The sequence below is a fragment of the Osmerus eperlanus genome, chromosome 26 (genome assembly GCF_963692335.1).
Source record: "Osmerus eperlanus chromosome 26, fOsmEpe2.1, whole genome shotgun sequence".
NCBI lineage: Eukaryota > Metazoa > Chordata > Actinopteri > Osmeriformes > Osmeridae > Osmerus > Osmerus eperlanus.
In genome coordinates, this window is record NC_085043.1 from 3,326,374 (window position 1) to 3,350,204 (window position 23,831).

A 23,831-nucleotide genomic window follows, 5' to 3' on the forward strand; every position below is an offset into this window, starting at 1 on the left:
CAACCACATCACCAGAGTGCTTGGGTTGAATTCGTTTTCAACAAACAACATACTACGTTGCTCTGATTGGTTGTAGGTCTATCCAATTGAGCGAAGAGGCATTTTTTTCCCGGGTTCGGTTGAAACACGCCCCATACTCACAGCCCAACGGAGCGGTATCAGACTCATATTCTGACTAGAATTATGAGTATGACAACGTCAGGCTATGCACTATCTATTGTTCAAGTAATCTGTATTTGTGTGTTTCACTGACATCTTAATCACCTACTGCATCACGGGTACTATGCACTATTAAAGTAAATTGTTAAAACTCAAATATTAGATTTTACTGGGGCACTGCAGATTTATACTGGGGTACGTGATAGTTAGCCTACTGATTTAGTTTTAGCCTATAGTTTTCTTAAAGAGTGCTCTTGTTTATTTTCGTTATTTTATTTGTACATGCGTTTTGCTCCCATATTTGGAAATATTTTCATGGTTACGTTGAACAAAAAGATAAATTAGTCGCATGACCTTTGTTTTGAAATTCTTGAGAATAAGAACCGGAAATAAATTCCATTTATAGCAACAACCTGGACTTCATATCTGTTCGAACTTTGTGACACAACCCTGAAACATGGCACCGACAGGTGAGCGTTGTAATTGAAGTAATGTAACAGAATGCTAGTAAATAACTAATAGTTTTGTGGAAAACTAGCTCTCCGTTAAAAGTGTCGTTAGCTTGCTACTAGCTGTAATTTTCCATGTTTTACGCTACATGCAAGCTAGTCTACAGTAGCTGCCCGCTAAAACAACCGCAGTGACGCTAGGCTATTTACTTTGACTACTAGCAGCAGCTAGCTTGTCGATGTAGAGCTAGCTAACGGTAGTTCATTAGACCAGATCGAAATGTAATGTCAGCAATTGAGTCCATGTTAGACAGCTTGCTAACATTTAGCAAATTAATTAGTGTTTCCGTTTTCTATTGTCGTCGCCAGCTAACGTTACTAGTAACATTAGAGCTAGCTAGCTAATAGTAGTAATTACTGTAATCTCATCCATCCAATTTAGCCGGTACTGTATTGGCGAATTCTATTCAAATGGCTGCCTGAATTCTGGTAATTCTGAGAATTAACTACTTTAAAATCCCTGTTAGCCGCTATTATTGTAATTTATGAAGGAAGGTAGACTAGTACTTCATTCCCAAAGGAGAATTGCGGATTTTACGTAGTTGATCAAACTCGCACGTTATCAAAAACGGCATGTAGCACACTGCTTCTATTGTGCCACACTGGACTTGATTACAATGTTATTACCTAGTTAGAAGTCGTTTACCAGGGTCCATTTACCGTTTAAATAAGCATTTCATGTATTTTCATGAAACTGATTTTTAAATTTCTACCAGAGCTTTAGTCACTAATCCAAAATGTAGAATATCTTACATCCAAATTGAAATGCAGAAATGTTTTGTATGTTGATCTTCCTGCATAATATAGCCTCTGCATGTTGTTCCAATACTGGAGGAAGTGAGTGAAGGTACTTTTAAACTGTAGACAAATACAACAAGGGACCTAAATAAGGAGAATATTGAATATATCTTGTAATGCGGGACTCGGTGCTATCCACGTTTTCCTAAAACAGTTTATGCAGAGCATTTCTACATTGATCGTGGTTGTCTTGGAAAGTAAACCAAGTAAAAGTATTGCAATTCTTTCATGAAATTTGACAGGAAAAATAGTATTTGGTAGTCCGGCACAAGTATGTGCCAACAACCGTCTACGGTGGGACCTGACCCCAGATCAGATCCACCAGCTCTCTGATGATCTGATTTCCAAGACCAAGATGGTTTATGATTCGGTTGGGTCTTTGGAATTGACCTCCGTGATCTATGAGAACACACTGAAAGCCCTTGCTGATGTAGAGGTGGAGTACACAGGTGAGTGGTAATTCAGCATACTACTATTTGAATGTCGAGCCCCTAATCCTAATTTTCAGCTCTCCCATTATTGTATTGTAGTCATCAAGGGGCATGCATTATCAGTTTTTTTTTATGTTATTGGTGAAAACCAAACACTTTAATCCAGTGCATTTGCATCTTTGTATTCATTATTTCTAACAATTTAGTAAGAGCTAAGTGTTAATAAGAGTTAGTCCTAAATAAAATAAAAAAAATGGTTAGAAGTCATCCTTCTACTATTCACTTTGATAAGAACTGGGACACCTTTCACAACAACACTCAGGAGATGTTGTAACCTTCATTCATTTGATCCATCTGATTCAATTTCAACAAATCCAAATACTGACTGGAGGTATTAAACAACAATGGTTGCAAAACGTCTGCGTTGGCAGGAAAGAGGTATGCAGTTGTATAGACAAATCAGCACTTTTTACATAAAGGCTAGCTAAACCAGCCGACAACCTACTGTTCATTGGCTTTGTTTTGAATCCAGTAAATAGACAGAGTTGTATGTTAGCTCTTGCATGGTTGTAGCCTTTTATCAACAGAATAGTAACAGACTCATTTAAATGACACAAAATACAATTCCTTGTACCTCTACAAACTAAGTGTGGACCAGTGTAGTTTTTACCACAGTTTTTCACAGAATTAGTCACCCATAATAATAGATGCATCTCAGTTGAAGTGATCTAAGTAGTAATGCATGTGATGTTTACCTCTAGTCCAGAGAAATATGCTGGATTTCCCTCAGCATGTGTCCTCCTGCAAGGAAGTGCGCACAGCCAGCACTGAGGCTGACAAGAAGTTGTCGGAGTTTGATGTAGAGATGAGCATGAGAGAGGATGTCTACAAGAGGATTGTAGCCCTGGAGGTGAGAGTCGTGGAATCTGTCCCAAATGCCCCTTCCCCAGATCTGAGAAAATGACAGCTGCATGCCAGTTACAGGGTGTGAAACTATTTACAAAGACTGCATTTTGTAACATTGATTAATACATACATTTTTGCAGAGAAGCTGCAATCCAAAAATCCTATTCCAACATTCTATTAGGCTTTATTGTGCCACTTTCTCAATTTCATGCACACACGCAGACAGTCTTAAGCATATCTAACCAAATCAGAATCAGAATACAGTTTTAATAGCCAAGTAGTTTAAACGACAAGGAATTTACTTTGCAATACACCTGCGAGGATGAGCAACTGGAACCGTGAAAGGACATCAATTACTCGCAAAGTCATGACAACCAAATAAACAACAGCGCAAGTACAGCAAAGCACTTTCTGCTTGCTCAGTCAGGCAGTGACAAACAGGGCTGAGGATAGTATAGGATACTACTTACTAAAGTAGCACTACTACTAGTAGCTAATGAACTCCGGCTGCTCATTTTAAATTGTTTGTGCTTTATGAATGTTTCTTGTACAACCCCAATTACCAGAAAGTTGGGACGTTGTGTAAAATAAAATTAAAAACAGAATACAATGATTTGCAAATCTCATAAACCCATATGTTATTCACTATAGAACATAGAAAACATATCAAATGTTTAAACTGATGAAATGTACAATTTTAAGGAAAAAATACAGTCATTTAGAATTTGATGGCAGAAACAGGTCTCAAAGTTGGGACAAGCCCATGGTACCACTGTGTAGTTGTCCCTCTTCTTTTAACAACAGTCTGTATACAGTTAGGTCCATAAATATTTGGACATTGACACAATTTTCATCATTTTGGCTCTGTATACCACCACAATGGATTTGAAATGAAACAATCAAGATGTGCTTTAAGTGCAGACTTTCAGCTTTAATTTCAGGGTATTTACATCCAAATCAGGTGAACGGTGTAGGAATTACAATACATTTTATATGTGGCCCCCCCCTTTTTAAGGGACCAAAAGTAATTGGACAATTGGCTGCTCAGCTGTTCCATGGCCAGGTGTATGTTATTCCCTCATGGGAGTTCGTTATTTCATTGACAAGGAGCAGATAAAAGGTCTAGAGTTCATTTCAAGTATGGTATTTGTGTTTGGAATCTGAAGCAAGCCATCGTTAGGCTGAAAAATCAAAACAAACCTATCAGAGAGATAGCAAAAACATTAGGTGTGGCCAAATCAACTGTTTGGTACATTCTTAAAAAGAAAGAACGCACTGGTGAGCTCAGCAACACCAAAAGACCCGGAAGACCACGGAAAACAACTGTGGTGGATGACAGAAGAATTCTTTCCCTGGTGAAGAAAAACCCCTTCACAACAGTTGGCCAGATCAAGAACACTCTCCAGGAGGTAGGCGTATCTGTGTCAAAGTCAACAATTAAGAGAAGACTTCACCAGAGTAAATACAGAGGGTTCACCACAAGATGTAAACCATTGGTGAGTCTCAAAAACAGGAAGACCAGATTAGAGTTTGCCAAAAAACATCTAAAAGACCCTGTACAGTTCTGGAACAACATCCTATGGACAGATGAGACCAAGATCAACTTGTACCTGAATGATGGGAAGAGAAGAGTATGGAGAAGGGAAGGAACTGCTCATGATCCAAAGCATACCACCTCATCAGTGAAGCATGGTGGAGGTAGTGTTATGGCGTGGGCATGTATGGCTGCCAATGGAACTGGTTCCCTTGTATTTATCGATGATGTGACTGCTGACAAAAGCAGTAGGATGAATTCTGAAGTGTTTCTGGCAATATTATCTGCTCTGATTCAGCCAAATGCTTCAGAACTCATAGGACGGCGCTTCACAGTGCAGATGGACAATGACCCGAAGCATACTGCGAAAGCAACCAAAGAGTTTTTTAAGGCAAAGAAGTGGAATGTTCTGCAATGGCCAAGTCAATCACCTGACCTAAATCCAATTGAGCATGCATTTCACTTGCTAAAGACAAAACTGAAGGGAAAATGCCCCAAGAACAAGCAGGAACTGAAGACAGTTGCAGTAGAGGCCTGGCAGAGCATCACCAGGGACGAAACCCAGCGTCTGGTGATGTCTATGGGTTCCAGACTTCAGGCTGTCATTGACTGCAAAGGATTTGCAACCAAGTATTAAAAGTGACAATTAGATTTATGAGTATGTTAGTTTGTCCAATTATTTTTGGTCCCTTAACCCTTGTGCTGCCTTCGGGTCACATGACCCAAAGGTTCATAACGAACCATCATTGTGCTTACCCAATTTTACCCAATACAAAAACAAATAAAAATAATTTTCTTTTAACCTTTGCAATGTGGGGGGTCTGAGACAGCCCAACGGTTAAAAGAAAAGGCTTCACTTTGTTTTTGTATGCGGTAAAGTTGTCGCAATACGACGGTGGGTCACAATGACTGATGGGTCAGAATGACCCGAAGAGAACACAAGGGTTAAAAAGGGTATAAAATATATAAAATGTGTTGTAATTCCTACACCGTTCACCTGATTTGGATGTAAATACCCTGAAATTAAAGCTGAACAAAATATACAAAATATAGCTGCAAGCAGCGATGCGGGTTCCTCCGCAAAATGGCAAAATATTATGTACACTGCAGAAGATCGAGAGTTGGACAACAAGGGAGCAAAACTACTTCATGTTTGGCCAACAACAGGCTGAATGGGGATTTGAACTCATGAGCATAAGGTTACAAGTCAGTCTCTCTATCCTCTCTGCTACACACCAACTGTTGAGATTGTATGAATAGAAAGGGCAGAGTATTAGCTTTGGTCAGCTTTTGGACAAAGGTTAAGAAACGGTTGACATTTCAAGGTGAAATTGTGCATCGTATTTCAGAATGATGTCATCCTGTTTAACTAAACAGATAATCAAAATTATGACAGGCCAAAAGATAATGGCTGGATTCCAACTACCTTATACTTTACAGGTCACCATGCCAGCCCATTGAGCTATTCTCAGTGTTGAATATTGTCATGTTCAGTTACTGTATAAAAAAGTAAGCTGTTTCTCCGGTGGTAAGCGTTGTTAGATTCAGCCAACGTTGAAACAGCTAACGATTTTTCAGCCTAACGATGGCTTGCTTCACTGATGGTGACAGCTCTTTGGACTTCATATTGAGAGTTGACAGCAACAGATTCCAAACACAAATACCATACTTGAAATGAACTCTAGACCTTTTATCTGCTCCTTGTCAATGAAATAACGAACTCCCTTTATGAGGGAATAACATACACCTGGCCATGGAACAGTCGAGCAGCCAATTGTCCAATTACTTTTGGTCCCTTAAAAAGGGGGGGGCCACATATAAAATGTATTGTAATTCCTACACCGTTCACCTGATTTGAATGTAAATACCCTGAAATTAAAGCTGAAAGTCTGCACTTAAAGCACATCTTGATTGTTTCATTTCAAATCCATTGTGGTGGTATACAGAGCCAAAATGATGAAAATTGTGTCAATGTCCAAATATTTATGGACCTAACTGTATGTCTGGGTACTGAGGAGACCAGTTGTTGGAGTTGTGTGAGAGCAATGTTGTCCCTTTTGTGTCTGATACAGGATTCTTGCTGCCAATGGTCCTGGGTCTTTGTCATATTTTCAGTTACATGTTCCACCTAATGTTTTTAACTGGTGAAAGGTCTGGACTGCAGGCAGGCCAGTTCAGCACCCGGACTCTTCTATTATGAAGCCATGCAGTTGTGACAGATGCAGGGATTGGGTTAACATTGTCTTCCTGAAATATGCAAGGCCTTCCCTGAAAAAGATGTTGCCTGGATGCAAGCAAATGTTGCTCTAAAACCTGTATATACCTTTCAGTATTAAGGGTGCCTTTCCAGTTGTGCAAGTTGCCCATTCTACAAACACTAATGCACCCCCATACCATCAGAAATGCAGGCTTTTGAACTGAGCGCTGATAACAAGCTGGATGGTCCCTCTCCTCTTTAGTCCAGAGGACGCAGCGTCCATGCATTCCAAAAATAATTTCAATTTGTCTGACCACCGAACAGTTTTCCCACTTGTTTCGGGATCATGTTCACATATGGCTTCTTCTTTGCATGATAGAGCTTTAACCTGCATTTGTGGATGGCACGGCAAACTGTGTTCACAGACAATGAGTTCTGGAGGTGTTTCTGAGCCCATGCAATGATTTACAATACAGAGTTATGCCTGTTTTTTATGCAGTGCCGGAAGATCACAGGCATGCAGAATTAATTTTCTCCCTTGTCCCTTATATAGATTTCTCCAAATTCTCAGATTTGTTATTTCTTTATGCACTGTATATGGTGACATATTCAAAGTCTTCACAATTTGACGTTGAGGAACATTATTCTGAAATGGTTCCACAATATGTAGATGCAGGTTTTCGCAGATTGGTGAACCTCTGCCCATCTTTACTTCTGAGAGATGCTGCCTCTAAGATACTCTTTACATACCCAATCATGTTATCGACCTGTTGGCAATTAACCTAGTTATTACCAAATGTTCCTCCAGCTGTTTTTTTGTTAGTAACACTTACTTTTTCCAGCCTTTTACTGTTTATTTTTAATTGTCCCAACTTTTTTTAGACGTGTTGCGGCCATCAAATTCCAAATTACCTTATTTTTTCCATAAAATGGTACATTTACTAAGTTTCATTTTTTTGGATGTTTTCAATTATCTATTGTGAATGACATGAGTTTCTGAGATTTTCAAATCATTGCATTCTGTTTATATTTACATTTTGCACAGCGTCCCAACTTTTTTGGAATTGGGCTTGTAGTTAATGTGCCCCAATTATTGTTTAAATACAACTTAAACTTTGAAAAGCTGTGCATTTTGTATCCTTTGTCCTTATTGATTAATCGATTATTGATTGTTAATGTGTTCAACTAGGAAAATGCAAGAAATGTGCAGCCCTAATTTCTACTCATGAAATGTCAACATCGGACTCACAAATTAATTCAGAATTTCCCCCTCCCTGTCTGAATGAATGCAAGTTGACCAAAGAACCGCCAGGTGGCACATGGGAGATATTTATTTAATATTTAGATATTGCAATAGGACTGGGGAGTATATTACTATATTGCTTTGTTGAAGACTCAATTGTGATTGGTTTATCTTGCCATTCAATGGTCTGTTATTTTGGAATAGTAGACTGCTGCTATGAATAACATACCTTTGCTATGGACACAGTTCTGATCCTAGATTTTGGAAACCCCCGGCAAGAAGCAAACAGAATGATTGAGGTAGAAACATTAACATCAACATTCCCAAGGAAGTCCAATTCAGCTCCTTATCAATAGAAATGTTCAGTTTAATGTAATTTAGCTGAGAAGGCTACAGGGTTTATTTCTGCATTTCCAACCATATCATTTTAGCAGAAGCAATAAAATTCTAAATCGATATTTTCTGTTTAAATTATTGATTTCACTAGTAAGTACCTGTGTGTGGATAATGCACAGTGAATCGTGAATCATTGCAACATGAAGTTGTTCAATCCCCAGAACAAGCACTTAACATACTGTTAGAAAAGCATTGCAGGTGACTACCTCATAAAGCTAGTTGAGAAAGCCGTCATCCAGGAAAAGGATAGCTACACTCAATAATCACAAATGTAAAATATATTTATATTAGTTTGACCCTTACTATAAAAAATCCATGTTATGTCCATGTTTAGATCTCTTCATTGTCACTATACAAAGTAGAACATTTTAAAAATAAAGATGCCCTAAAATGAGTAGGTATCTCAAATTTGAACTGGTACTGTAGTTTATTAAATTGTTTTAAAGAGCGCATGTACAAAATTCATTTGATCAAATTTGAGTATTGTAGCTCAGTAGGTCTACGAACTTTGGGCAATTTTACTAAACTTTTCAGGGTGTGCAAGGATGGCATTAAAAGGGGCCACTGAAGCACCACAGAATTCCTTTTTTCCTGGGAATATAGGCAAGCGTTTGAACAGTCTCTCAGTTTATTATATAAGAACTTTTTCTGATATTTAGAAAACCTTTAGTGGTAAGACAAAATGTTTTGTGAAGATGGCCCTTGTGCTATAATCGTGTGTGTGTGTGTGTGTGTGTGTGTGTGTGGTACAGAGTTTGGAAAGAAATATTAAACCGAGAGAAAGGGCGGGGTTGACTTTGTTGTTAGAACTATGTCAACAAGCTTACTAGGGAGTCAGGTGGCTGAGCGGTGAGGGAATCGGGCTAGTAATCCGAAGGTTGCCAGTTCGATTCCCGGTCATGCAAACTGACGTTGTGTCCTTGGGCAAGACACTTCACCCTACTTGCCTCGGGGGAATGTCCCTGTACTTACTGTAAGTCGATCTGGATAAGAGCATCTGCTAAATGACTAAATGTAAATGTACTAACTTTAACCCAAGTGATTTCATCAACGATGGTATCATGTTGCCATATTCAAATAATATTTTCATGTTGCCTTTTAAGGGATGTGTATAAATGACATTTATTGAAGTGTATTTATGGCAAAAAAATATATAATCCTGCCCTATGTTAAAGTGTGCTAACTCAGAACTTTATATCGGGTGTTCTCATAAACACTTTCTCCATTTTCAGAAGCTTGATGTGGACTCCCTGAACCCTGAATCTAAGAGGTATATGGAGAGACTTATCAAACTTGGCAAAAGGAATGGTCTCCATCTGCCCAAGGAGACACAAAATGTAAATATACACATTTTCTGTCTGGCAATGGCAAGAGTAGTTCACATCCAATGTTCTCACCCTTTCAAAACGTAAATTCATAAACTTATTTTGCTTCTTTGTAACAGATGATCAAGAATATCAAGAAAAAACTGAGCAACCTATGTATTGACTTCAACAAGCATCTAAATGAGGACACCACTAGCTTGGCTTTCACCAGAGAAGAGTTAGGTGAGTGTAAAAGCCAAACTTTCCTGAGGTGGGTTATGAAAGTGTCTTAGTTGATTTCTTTACCTTGTAGGCAACAGTCAATAAAAACTTTATTGTAAAGAATAACATAATTAATAATTTGATCCACGATCATATGTTTTCATCCAAATTGTGTCATTTGGTGCAGTGTTGAAAACAGTTGCAGCAAATGGAATGGAAATTGTGTTTTTCTTTTTTGGATTCATCCCCTTCGAGTGCCGCAGTGCATATGACAGTTCTAGGAAAAGTTAAGCAGTAGATCATTTACAGACATTCTCTGCTTAATTTCAGTATTATTTTATATAGAGTATATAACTTGGTTTCTTATATACTAGTATAATAATTGGACCAATAAGCTGTTCCTATTGGTCTAGAAGACGTTCTCAAAAGTTAATAAATCCGTTTATATACCTCCTGAAAGTTCGCAGAGGTAAATAATCGTTTTTACGGACCTAGCAACAAGCGGTTGCCTTGGAGATGTAGCCATTGACCTTAACAACGTGGCATCTGCTCAGCAACAAAGTAGCCTAAATTGAAAAAAAAAAAAAAAACTAAAACAACCAAATGGTTTTTGCACAGGTCCGCAAACGCCCCGCAATCGCTTCCCGTTTTAAAGAAGTATCTGAAGCAGACAGAAGACGAATTGATGTTGTTGATATGTTGCCTTGGAGATGTAGTGACGTCACCAGTGCAAGTGCAGCTGATTGCTCTGACAACATGGCGTCTGCTCCAGATTCGACGTGTTTGATTTGGGATCTTCCCACGTATTGTTGTAGTATATAAGAAACCAAATGTTTACTCCTCGACAGGTCAGCAAACGCTTTGTCGCCTCGATTTGTTTGTAAACTTTGACCTACGGTCTCGGTTAGCAAACGTTTTAACAAATCTCGGTTTACAAAGCCGTTTGCAGACCTGTCGAGCAGTAGCTAAACATTTGCAGTTTACGTAATCTTCAAAATGGTATGATTTATTTTAAATAATTTTTTATTGTCACATCACAGGGCTCCAGACTAACTTGTTGCCTTGGTTGCACTGGGCCCCTTTCGTCGTAAGGGTTGAAGCTAAGTTAATCAATTGTCCCTTTAGCCCGTTAACATTAGCGAGCTGATTGAGAACAGCAAATATCGGTTCGTCAACGGCTAATCCGCATCCAAATCATGTGGTTAATTTCAATCAGGCTAAACTGGGGAAATTGCACGTGCACGTCCTACTTCAAAAGGCAGGAAAGGTCGATCACCAAAACCGTGATTTTCTAACGGTATGATGGCGGAAAAGACGAAAGAGAGAGCGGTGATATTCTCGCCATCCGAGCAAACTAATATAATGAGTCTCTACGAAGACAATAAGCATATTATGGCTAAGTCAAAAACCGCCATTAGTGATGTCGTTCGTGAACGATTCGTTCATTTTGAACGAATCCTTACAAGGACTCGGGAGTAACGAGTCCTCTCAAAGAGTGATTCGTTCATTTTCTCGTGGCCGCGCATCGGGACTGTTGCATAGGCTCGTCCAAGTAAACAGAAATGATTCGTTCATTTCCCGACTCGGTCTTCGGGTACGAGTCTTTGGATCATTTTTCACGTGACCTGCATAGGCTCTGTAGTGGTAGCTAGAGGAAACGCTAGAGGGAACGATTCGTTCATTTCCCGACTCGGTCTTTCTACGTTTTTTTCACGTGACCCGCATTGTATTTTTTAGTAAAGGAAACAGTTTCCTCATTCCCTGTCGTGTGGCCGCTGTTTTAGTAAGACATGAATGATATTCGCTCAAGTAATCATACTGACTGGTTTTGTTATTTTCACTTTACATTTACACTTACAGTTTAGTGCAGTGTAATTGTTTGCCGTGATGATTAAATGCTAGTGTGATAATAAATGACCAAATCATACAAACTGTCATGATACATCATTTTAGATCTTGCTAGCGAAAATAGACACTTATGAGGATATATGTACTGAAAGCGCTTATATCATGTACTATGTATGTGTATGCATGTAGGCCTATGTGTAAATCCCTCTTTGATTTCATTGACTGGGACATGGCAGGGAATATGATGAATTGATTCATCAGCTGGTTAAACGCCAAGTACACTTTTCTTACAGCAACGCATGCTGCGGCTTTGCCAATGTTTTCTGCATCGCCTATACTGTATAAAAATGTACCTGACGCAAAAAACCTCAAGGCTATGCAGAGAGTCTGAAGCACAGTTAAAGTTTCAAGTAGCTTTATTGTCAATTTCTTCACATTTCAAGACATAAAAAGGAATCGATATGACGTTTCCCACTCTCCCACAGTGAAACATATAAAAAGCACAGGCACAACAGATAAGACTAGACATTTCCTAAAACATAACGTTACATATTCACATACAGCAGCATAAGCTCATAATAAAGCATAAAGCTTGCTGCGGCGTGTGATATATTTGCAATGTACGGCCCGAGAAGGTCTCGCAAATAGGCTAAATGAGTCCTTGTCAGCTGAATCGATATCGCTCAAACAAGAACTCATCCGTGTGAAATAAAGGATCTTGGCGATCGCGAACAACTGTATTGGTATTGAAAGGTAATCAAATTAGAATATAGCTCCTTGGTCAACTGGGTCTCTCAAAAAGGGAGGTGCCATGTTATTTTCCGGGGGTGTGGCAAGCTTATCCAGCTACACTTACGTTAGCCTGCTCTGGAGCAGGTTAGTGCTAATTGATATGTTACTATGGTGATTTATCGAAAGTTGCTTCCACGAACCAAAAAGAGGGGTGTTTTTGATCTTAGCCTGAAAATTAGCTTGCTAAACCGCTTAGCGAGCTACGACGAATACCCCCCTGGTGCGCCTAACTTTTTTATTTAGGTGCACCAGCACAAAATTTAGGTGCACCCAAATTTTTTCTTGCGTAGCCACAATTTCAAGGTCACCTTTTTTATCACGCTTTTATCATGCTGTTTTAAAATTGTATTTCCATCCCTGCGCTCCATATACATTCATATATTTACATTTAGTCATTTAGCAGACGCTCTTATCCAGAGCGACTTACAGTAAGTACTGGGACATTCCCCCGAGGCAAGTAGGGTGAAGTGCCTTGACCAAGGACACAACGTCATTTTGACACGGCCGGGAATCGAACCAGCGACCTTCTGATTACAAGCCCGACTCCCTCACCGCTCAGCCGCTCAGCCACCTGACTCCCCATATATATTATGTAAATGATCTTAAACAAGAATAAGGTGTAGGTAAATATATTTTTTATTTGAAGCACAATCATACTGTATATAAAAATATTTTAAGTGCTTCACTGAGCTGCCAAACTAAAACATTTTTTTTTAAACTTAAATTTGTATTGTTTTTTTTGCACATTTTACCAATATCAAACCACATATATGCAGAAATACATCCAGAATAAAGAATAGTCTCAAATAGAGCTGCATGTGCTTGGATTAACAATTCTTATACATACATACCCATATATTTAGGACAAAAAGACATTGAAAGGAAACAAAAGCCACAACAAAAGCAAAAACAGGAAAGTAGAAGGCAATAAAAATAATAAATAGAAATAACAGTGACATGTAAGCGTTCTTCCTTACTTGAAATGCAACGTCGAGATCTGATTTCGAGCTTCCTAATCTGTGGTGTCATTAATTTTTCTTTTATATTCTACCCATTTTCCCCATCTTGTATCAAACTTCCCCTCCTGGACCCTCAATATGTACGTGAATCTTTCCATGTCGTATATTTCTTCAACTACACCAAGCCATTGCTTCTTTGTTGGTGGATCTGCTTTGTACCACGCTCTTGTTATTGTTTTCTTGCTGGCTGCCAGCAGAGCTTTTATCAGATATAGGTCCCCACCCTCAACGTTTTCCTGAACCAGATTCCCCAGATACAGCACCAGGCCGGTGTTAGGCATTTCATAACCAATTATCTCCTTTAATTCTTTCAAAACATCTTCCCAATAATGCTCTAACTTTTGGCACTTCCAAAATATATGTGTGTGGTTTGCCCCCCTCCTGCCCACACAACCTCCAACATGCGTTCTGTTCCGGAACATACTTCCCTTTCATATTTGGAGTTACGAAATATCTTATGATGTTCTTCCACCCGAACTCCCTCCATGACCTGGAAGCAGTTGTCGAGTGCTGTATCCTGCACACATTATACCATTCTTCCTCAGTTATCTCGATCCCAAGCTCTCTTTCCCACTTTTCCTTTACATACATAGTAGAGTTCCCCCTACTCTTCAGCAGACCTTGGTACAGGGCTGAGATAACCCTGCTCTTCCCCGCTGTATATGCATCAGTCAGCACCTTAATTACTCAATTTTGTTCGGTGGCCGTATCCATTTTTATTTCCCTTATATAATAATCCCTTACTTGTAGATATCTAAAGTGGTCACCCCTCTCTAAATCAAACCTCTCTTTTAGATTTTGAAAACTTAGAATTTCCCCCTTTTTTACCATTGTGCATATTGCGGTGATGCCTCCTCTTTCCCATCTCCTGTAACCTTGATCTTTTCCGGGTTGAAACGTATTGTCATGTTAGCCATATCAAAATCTTTGTCTCTTTTCCTAATTTGTATCTCTTTACTACTGTGTTCCAAATGTTTAAAGTAAACTTAGATATTGAGTCTAGCAAGGCTTCCTGTTTCTTAAATAGTTCATTATCTCCCACTAGCGCTTGAATTTGATATCCCTCCCCCCTCACTTCAATATCTTTCCATTTGGCTACGTAGTTACTGGTACACCAACATGCAACGGCTCTGATCTGTGCTGCATAGTAATAATCCTTGAAGCTGGGCACCGCCATTCCTCCTCTCTCCTTAGGTAACTGTAGTGTTGCAAGCCTAATCCTGGGTCTCTTGCCCACCCAGATGAACCTTGAGATCCACTTGTCCCACTCCATAAATTGACTTTGTGGTATAGGTATGGGTAAAGATTGGTAGAGATACAATAACCTTGGCAATATGTTCATCTTTACAATTTCGATCCTTGAGCTGAGGTCCAAGACCAGTCCTGACCACCTTGCTAAATCCCCCTTAATGCTCTGATTGAGCTGTGTGTAGTTTGGGTTATATAATTTGTCTACTCCTTTTGTAATATTCACTCCTAAGTATTTAATCTTCTCACAGTCCCATCTCAATTTGTATTTCTCTTTGATCCCTATTGTTGGCGTGTAATTTAGAGCCAGAATCTGTGTCTTTGCCACATTAAGTCTATACCCTGAGTAGTGCCCGTATTCCTCCAGTAGATCCATAAGTATTGGAAAGCTCATGTCTGGTTGTCCTATGTATGCAATCACATCGTCCGCGAATAGGCCCAATTTGTGTTCTGATCCTCTCATTTCCACCCCTTTGATATTATGCTGCTGTCTAATTGCTTGAGCTAGTGGTTCGATGAAGATATCGAAAAGTGTTGGAGATAGGCAACATCCTTGTCTAGTCGACCTCTCTAGTTTAATCCGATCCGTCAGACTACCATTCACTTTCACTCTTGCTGTTGGCTCATCATACAGTGACCGTATGCATTTGATAGAATCCCCATTAAAGCCAAATTTTCCTAGGACTTTATACAAGTAGGTCCATCCCACACAATCAAATGCCTTTTCTGCATCCAAACTCACTAAGACCACACTATTTCCCCTCCTCTGACCCTCCTCTACTATGTGAATGGTTTTCCTTATATTGTCCTGTGCCTGCCTTCCTTTTATAAAACCAGTCTGGTCTTCATCTATAATATCAGGCATGAACGTCTCAAATCTTTTTGAAATAATTGAAGTATAGATCTTATAGTCGACATTAAGCACGGATATCGGTCTGTAGCTACTACACATTTCTTTATCCTTGCCCTCTTTAGATATTATAGAAATAATAGCCTCCTTCCAGGATGGGGGAATCCTGCCCTCCTTCATTGAGTATCTAAATGATGCTAACAATAAGGGGTTAAGTTCCTGCCTAAATACTTTATAGAATTCCGATGGGAATCCATCACTACCTGGTGATTTACCATTCTTCATTCTACTAATTGCATACCCAAACTCTTCCTCTGTAATATCTGAATTGAAGAATTTATTCTGCCCTTCCCCTATCGACGGTAAGTCTAACCCCTCCAAAAATGTTTCGATACTCTCTTCATCTGATGCTGCTGGTTGTGTGTATAGTGTCCTATAATATTCCTCAAACATTCCCTCTATTTCCTCTGGCTCTTTTAATAACTCATTAGTTTTGGGGTTCCTAATCTTATGAACAGTGCTTAGTGTTTGTTGTACCCTAATCCTTCTTGCCAATAATTTATTTGCTTTTGGCCCTCCTTCATAGTACGTCTGCTTTACAAACCTCACTTTTTCTCCACCTCTGACAATAGTCTCTTATCTATCTTGCCTCTAATTTCTTTGACCTTCGCCAGTGCCTCCGGGTCATTTGTGTTTTTATGTTGTTTTTCAAACTCTTTTAGTTGCCCTGTTAAGTTTTGATACAGTTCCAGTTTTTTTTTTTAAGGTGCGCTGTTTGTGCTATGAGCTTCCCTCTTATTACTGCCTTCAGAGCGTCCCAGAGAATAATTGGGTTTACTTCCCCATTATCATTTTCTTCCCTATATCTAGTTATATCTCCTTTTATTTCTTTCACTAGATCTTTGTTATTCAATAGACCTACATTCAACCTCCAGACTGTGTTCTTTCTTCTAGCGGTTAGATTCACTGTCAGATACACTGCACTATGGTCAGACAAGTCAGTAACACCTATCGAACAGTCTTCTACCCTGTGTTTATCCTCCATGGTCATGAGAAAATAGTCTATTCTTGCATAGTTCGAGTGTGGATGTGAATAATGTGTGTAGTCTCTATTTAGTGTATGCCTATCCCTCCATATATCTATAATTCCCAGTTGATTCAGTTGTATGTTCATGTACTTAGAGATATGTGCCCTAGCTTTTCTTGTACTCGTCGTATCTAAATCATGGTTTAGTACCACATTGAAGTCCCCCCCACAAATCAGGATCCCATCCATTTCCACAGCTATGATATCAAAAAGCTCCTTAAAGAATGTCTTATCGCTATCAGGTGGCGCGTACACATTGAGTAATGTAACCATGTGTCCATCCATTTTTCCCTTAACCACCACGTACCTTCCTTCCCTGTCACACATTTCTTTGCTTGTTTCAAATTTCACTGAGTCTTTAATTAGTGTGGCCACCCCTCTCCTATGAGACTGCTTAAATGAGCTATAGAACGTATTGTTGTATCCATATCTTTTAAATTTTTCATGTTCTTGTGATGACAAGTGAGTTTCTTGTAGAAAAATAACCTGCATCTCTTCCTTTCTAAATTTTGTTAACACTTTCCCCCTTTTTATAGGATTGTTCATACCATTAACATTTAATGACACCATTCTAATACCCCTACGTTGCATAGTAATTCCTCTTGAGGCATTCTTCTGTTCTCCACATGTCACAGAACACAATATGTAAAATAATAGCAACCGCTGAACTTAAAAAACACATTTTAACAATCAGAACATGAACTTCCAAGGCATTCGGGGGTTTCAAACATGTCCCCCTGTTCCCTGTTGGTAGGTGAGGGGTTAAGCCTCTCATAGTGAGAGGGCCCCCCCTAGTGGCGGAGATCTCCTCGGGCGTTGATCTCCCAAGCTCACTATAAGTGTCCAACATCTAACTTCCAGAGCTCCCGGCCAAGAGCTTTATGTGCTTTTTCCATACATTATTTTAACCCACTGCGGTTTTTCAAAAGGATCGTCAAGCCACTAAATAATAGGCTTTATTCAAAAGTTATAAATTTGATGCCGTGTTCGTGTCCATGCTCTTCCCCAATCGGTCACCGTGGCGTTTCACGTCCTCTATTCTCACCTGTACGTTCATCTCCCGATTTTGGTCCACTTGCGCGCTGCCTCCAGTCTCTGCAGCGGTGTCGGTCTCTCCTCTCCCGGGTCCGGGACCTGCCATCCTCTCTCCCGCATCGCCCTCGCTGCGTCTTGAGCGCTGTTGTATACTTTGAATCCTTCAGTCCAGTGCACTCTCAGTGTGTCCTTTGGGGATTGAAATCGAATCCCCCTCTCTTTTAGAATTTTTTTAATACCCGCATATCTCCGACGTTTAGCCGCCACTTCTGCTGCGTAGTCATGATCAAAAGTCACTCGGTGACCCTCGACTTCCAGCTGCGATCGCCAGGCCGTCTTGAGGATGTTCTCTTTAACCTCGAACCTCAAAAAGTTGACTAATCGCTCTCGGGGGCTTGTTTGGTTGTGGTTTCGGTGCTAACGCCCTGTGCGCCCTTTAAATATCCAGTTTAATATCCTCCGACATTCCCAGCTCCTTATGAATTAATTTGTCCACGTATTCAGCGACCGAGTCTCCCTCTACTCCTTCTTTCAGCCCCCAGATTCGAATATTGCTTCTCCTCGACCCCCCTTCCAAGTCGGACAGTTTCTCTTGAAGCTTAGTTTGTTGTTCGAGTGAAGCAGTGAGAATGTCCTGTACCTCTGTAGTCCATTCCTCTACCTCAACTGTACGTTCTTCTAGGGTGTCGATCTCTTTCTTTTGCGCCCGCATGTCGACGTCCACGGACTCAAATTTTGTATTAGTTTCCTCTCGAAGGCTATCCAGCCCTTGCTTCATCTCCTCCATTTGCTTGCCAATTTTGTCCAGTTTGGCGTCCATTGTACTCTGGCCTTTGTCAATTTTAGCATGTATCTTGTCCATACCAGCATGAAAGCTAGCCTGTAGTTCAGACACCCAGCTAGGTTGGTCGGCATTGCTAGCTACCGCTGCGTTAGCCCGTAGCACCTGTTCGTCTTCTTCCTCGTTGTACATATTTTCCGTCTGTTTCTCCGTTTTCTTTTTTTTCTCCTTTCCCTTTCCACTTTGTGAATTACTCATGGCGTCTATTCTTCAAAATTCGAGTTGCAGCTTTAGGATTTTTTCCGTTATTTTGCTTAATTGGCCGGGAGCTCTTCTCGTTTGCTGCCTATCGCCTCAGTTGCATACCGGAAGTCCCCAAACTAAAACATTTTAAGCAAAATAAAACATTTCAAAATAGAAAGTGCTACTGTTTAAAAGTGCTTCCCTGAACTGAGACCTAACATTTCATGTCTCAAAGTCTTATAGCGGGTCCCACCTTGCTGTCCCATGCCCTTCAGATGGCCAACACCTGTAATTTGGCCTTCTTGCCCTATGGCCTTGGCTAAATCATCTTGCCACACTCTCCCTAGCATCAAAATCCTAGCTCCATGGGTTAGCTCCATGGCCCAGCTCCGTAACTCAGGGGTCCGCAATTCATTTTTACAAGGGGCCACATGAGAAACCTGAAATGTGTTGGAGGGCCTCATCAATTTGCTCACTATTCATTTTCTCCCATTGTAAAAAGCAGTAAAGGATATATTTTGATTAGCTGCTACTGGTTATCAGAAGAATAAGGATATTCTGTAAATATTTATATAAATATTTTAGATTTTGGTGTAGGTCAAATAGGAAAGATTATAGAAGTAATAAACAGTATAAACAACAACAACAGTGTTTCATTTTATTTGTAACCAGTTAATCTTCACAAACACTGAAAAGTTGTTTTGCAGTATGTTAAATATGTGGAATTGATCAACTTTATACAAAAAGCAATACGTTTTTTCAGTTAATTTTGTTCTGTGAGAGAAATCCAGTGGGCTTGAACAAGTGCATCGAAATCTGTCTGAATGTCTGAGGTGGATATGCGAAGGACAGCTGACAGGTAATGATCAGGGTCTGCAGTTCAAATAGCAAACCATCAGCCCGCGCCCACTGAATCAGTCAAGTTCTTATTATGTCCGCGTTAGTTTTTTTTCTTCACAGCTTTCACTTTGACCTCAGTAAACAGATACTTAGAAGTCCATGTCTTGTTAAAAGTTAATCAGTGGCAAAGTTTTTCATTTTCGAGGGCTAACCAACAGCTAACTCTCCTGTCGGTGAGGTTGGCAAGCGCACATATGTAAATCGCCTGATCACTGTAGTCTTTCAGGACTACATATTTACTACCGCTCAACACATTTATTTATTTTACATTTTTGATTTACCTCACGTGGGCCGGATTGAGACAGCCTGTGGCCGGTTATGGCCCGCGGGCCATACAATGCCCAGGTCTGCTAAACTGACTATCTGGTGCTCAGGTCGTAATTTCAATCACACAGCACGGAGCTACAGGAATATCTGGACCACAGCCAATCAGAGGCAAAGACCCGCCCCATCTCTGTCTCTGATTGGTTTAGACCACGATATGATCCAACCATGAGTGTCAGTTCCGTCTTAGGATAACAAACGCTTCGTTTGTGGAGAGACAGCGGATGCGAGGAGGTTAGGTGCACCGGTGCGACCTAGGAAAACATTTAGTCGCACCCGTACACATTTTGGTCGCCCTATGCGACCAAATTGGTCGCACTCTAGAGCCCTGATTAGGATTCCTCCTAAAGGCCGAATTATACTTCTCCGACTCCGTTACGGACAGATGCACGCACGGAGTCGGACGGATTGGTGAATTTATAGTACTCCGAAGGCTGTGGGTCCTGAAAACAATTCACTGCCAGAAGAGCAGTTGGCGCTGCACTGCGATGCTAACTAGGTTATCGAAAAGTTATAGCAAATTTACAAATTAGCCGTTTCATCAATAAAATAAGTACATTTTCAGCAACTACACTGCCCATTTCTTGTCACATTTTAATTCAGATGCTGATTTACATGTACTGTTTAGCTGAAATATGAATTGTAAAAACTTACAACAATGGCGGTCAAAGGATTTTGTTCTCTTGTTGGTCACGGCAACCCCGCCCCTGACGCAAGCGGTTCTTAATACGGACCCATCACAGCCAAGGGGTATCTGTAAAATGAGACGGACGGATAGTCAGGAAAATCAGGAGGTGCACGTAGAGCTCTCCGAGGGGCTCGGAGAGGGCACGGAGAGGGTGTTCATTGACGGAGAGGGCGTTCCCTGTCTCCGTCTCTGTAAAAAAGCAGAAGTTTAAATCGGCCTTTAGACATCTAGTCTCTATATATATCTATGGTTCGGCCCACCAGATGAGGTTGGAGGCTAGCTGTCCTATGGATGAACCATAGTTCTATCACAGAGAATGCTGTTGAGTTACCGTAGACCTTCAGTTCAATACTGTGTATTTTTTATACATTTTCCGGTGACATATTAATATATTTAGTATAGTTTCACAATTTCTTTTTCTTCCAAATTTCACTGAGGAGGACAATTCTCCTCTTCCTCCCCTGATGAGCCTCCACTGCACTTTTCCTTTATGTTAAGGTCCCATGACATGCTGTTTTTGGATGCTTTTATATAGGCCTTAGTGGTCCCATAATACTGTATCTGAAGTCTCTTTCCCGAAATTAAGCCTTGGTGCATAATTACAGCCACTACGAGCAGTCCCACAATGAGCTTTCCTCAAGACGTGCTGTTTCTGTGTCTGTAGCTTTAAATGCTAATGAGGAGGAGAGGGGCGGTCGGCTAAAAGTCTGAGCATTTTAGTCTTATTTTAGTCAGACTTATCCATGACCGTTTTAGTTGACGAAAACTGATGACATTTTAGTCTAGTTTAAGTCAATGAAAATTGTATTTTAGTCTCTTTTTAATCAAAACAGAAGTAGTCTAAGCAGTAGTCTCGGGAGGCATGTTAATGCCAAAACCATTTGTTTAAATGTATGTCTAGAATAAGGTATTCTAGGTACTAGAAAGGGAGTCAGGTGGCTGAGTGGTTAGGGAATCGGGCTAGTAATCTGAAGGTTGCCAGTTTGATTCCCGGCCGTGCCAAATGATGTTGTGTCCTTTGGCAAGGCACTTCACCCTACTTGCCTCTGGGAAATGTCCCTGTACTTACTGTAAGTCGCTCTGGATAAGAGCGTCTGCTAAATGACTAAATGTAAATGTATTCAAAGTCATGTTGTTGATGCCAAATTCAGTTCAGTGTGATTGCTATGTGAATGACAAAACTAGCTACAGTATTTGGCCAACAAGGGATACTTAGTAGGCTACACATGCAGTCAGTCAGGTAGGAACTAAGAACCCACTTTACACTCTCATAAGTACACACACTAGTCACACATGTTAACCCACTTTACACTCTCTCACAAACAAACACACACACGCTAGTCACACACGTTTGTCTCACTCAGTCGTTTTCAGCACCAGTAGCTAACGTATAAAGCTAACGTTAAAATGAGACACATTAACCACAGCCTCATGAGTTGGCTAATAATAATAACGCGACTAAACGAGACGAAATAACGTTATAACATTTCGTCTCGTTTTTATTTTGTAAACTACATTTCGTCTAGTTTTTATTCGTCAACAATATTGCATTATACATTTAATTATCGTCACATGACCAGCATTTACGTTGCGTCTCGTCTCGTTTTCAATGGTATCAATATCGATACCATTTTCGAGACTGCTTAACGATCCGAGTCTTTATCGATACCACTATCGATTACTTTTCTGGGGTGAGCTTGAGCTAACCACCATTTAAATGAATGAATTTGGCAAATGTTAAACATATAGCAGCACCCACACAACCAACACCACACTTTATGTAAACATGATTACTGAACAACATTTATAACAATAACTTAAGTAAAACAGATGTCAAATAGAACAAGGGGAATGTGTTGCTCTCAGGAGGACGCTGGATAAAAGGAGCACATATTGGCACAATGGATCCTGGCTCTGGCTAAATCTACAATTGTCCACTACAGATGTACTACCACAACCTGGATGAGTAACTAGTAGGACCAACTAGATTGGTCCAACTAGATTGGTTGGTTGACAAAAAGTGACATTGACAAGCCATCATTGTTCAAGACTATGAAAAGTTTAACACGTTTCAACAAAAGGCACCTGATATAGCTAAATGACCAGCTAACCAAACCCAAACTTTCCTTATCTCATCCCTATTTTGTTCTATCTCTGTTATTTTTTAACAAGATGTTTAAAGCAGCCCACAGAGCCATGCTCCCGGTGACTATCTTTTGAATGATCAGCAGCGGGGCGGGGGAGGCTAGTCTTTACTACTTTAATAAAAATAAAAAAATCCTGTTCGCACACGCATCAAATTTTAGGGGCATATGCGGGTGAAATAGTTGCACTGTAGAGCCCTGGCTCTTATTATTGAGGCTTATTATTGTCAACGATGGATACTTGCTACGAAGTTGTGGTGCGCTGACTGCGCTCACCATGCATACCTTGGGTGGAGGAGGAGGATTGTCCAGCAGCTGGAGTTGGCACCGTTGCTTCTCGAAGACAGTCGAATGCATTTTACTTTTAGCTGACGCACAATGTTGAGGAGTAGTGTTCCGCCCCCCTTACAAGAAATGATCTTCTAACGTATGTTACACGTCGCTTCGTCCTTATCTTTGGCTTTATTAAAATGTAGCCAAGCCTTTGACCGCTTAGTACGTTCAGCCATCGTAGCTAGCAACAAAATGAGAAATGAAGTAGGGCGTGAGCCAATTAAATTATTCTTCTTTTAGTTTAAAGGCGGTTGGCAGGCCATTCAATTGAATTTAGTAATTTTATTAGACAATCGATGCATGTTTGTGCACCAGTGATTTCATTTAAATGACATGACTTATCTCTCGAGACATAAGTTACATTATATTAGCCTACCTAGTCTCGATAGCGGAAGATCAATAAGCTTGGACCTTATTGATCTTCCGGTTTTGAGAAATTTGGAACCGGATACTTACAGAACCGGTTATCGATCCCCATCCCTAGTTATAAAGGTTTGTTGACGACGATATTTAGTCATAATTTTTGTTGACGAAAGCAACACTACTTTCCATTTTTGTGTCTGTAGCTTTAAATGCTATGAGGAGGAGAGAGGTGGGGCTAACTGCCATGCTTTGGTCATTTGCAAGCCATGATGTCTCTCGAGGAAAAAACAATATCGGCTTGCACAGTCATAGCTCATTTTCTCATTGGTGGGCCAAATTCTCTGGGCTGGCAAAGCAGAGAAATGGGAGGTAACCTTTCCCCTTATGACAACGTAAGTGGAAAATTCCAGATCGGACCATTTGAGCTTTTCTCAAAGGCGGAGAAGAATACCCAGGGCTTGGTTTACACTTATCAAA

General features: G+C 40.2%; 1 protein-coding gene across 1 annotated transcript in view; it reads left to right on the forward strand.

Moving 5' to 3' along the window:
- Window positions 1-478: 478 nt before the first annotated feature.
- thop1 (thimet oligopeptidase 1) overlaps window positions 479-23,831 on the forward strand; it is a 91,472-nt gene continuing 68,119 nt past the window's right edge. Inside the window, exons 1-5 of the mRNA XM_062452669.1 lie at window positions 479-629; window positions 1,709-1,915; window positions 2,659-2,807; window positions 9,406-9,510; window positions 9,618-9,720. Coding sequence (XP_062308653.1) covers window positions 617-629; window positions 1,709-1,915; window positions 2,659-2,807; window positions 9,406-9,510; window positions 9,618-9,720 — 577 coding nt within the window. The 5' untranslated portion in view covers window positions 479-616. The remainder of the gene's footprint in view (window positions 630-1,708; window positions 1,916-2,658; window positions 2,808-9,405; window positions 9,511-9,617; window positions 9,721-23,831) is intronic.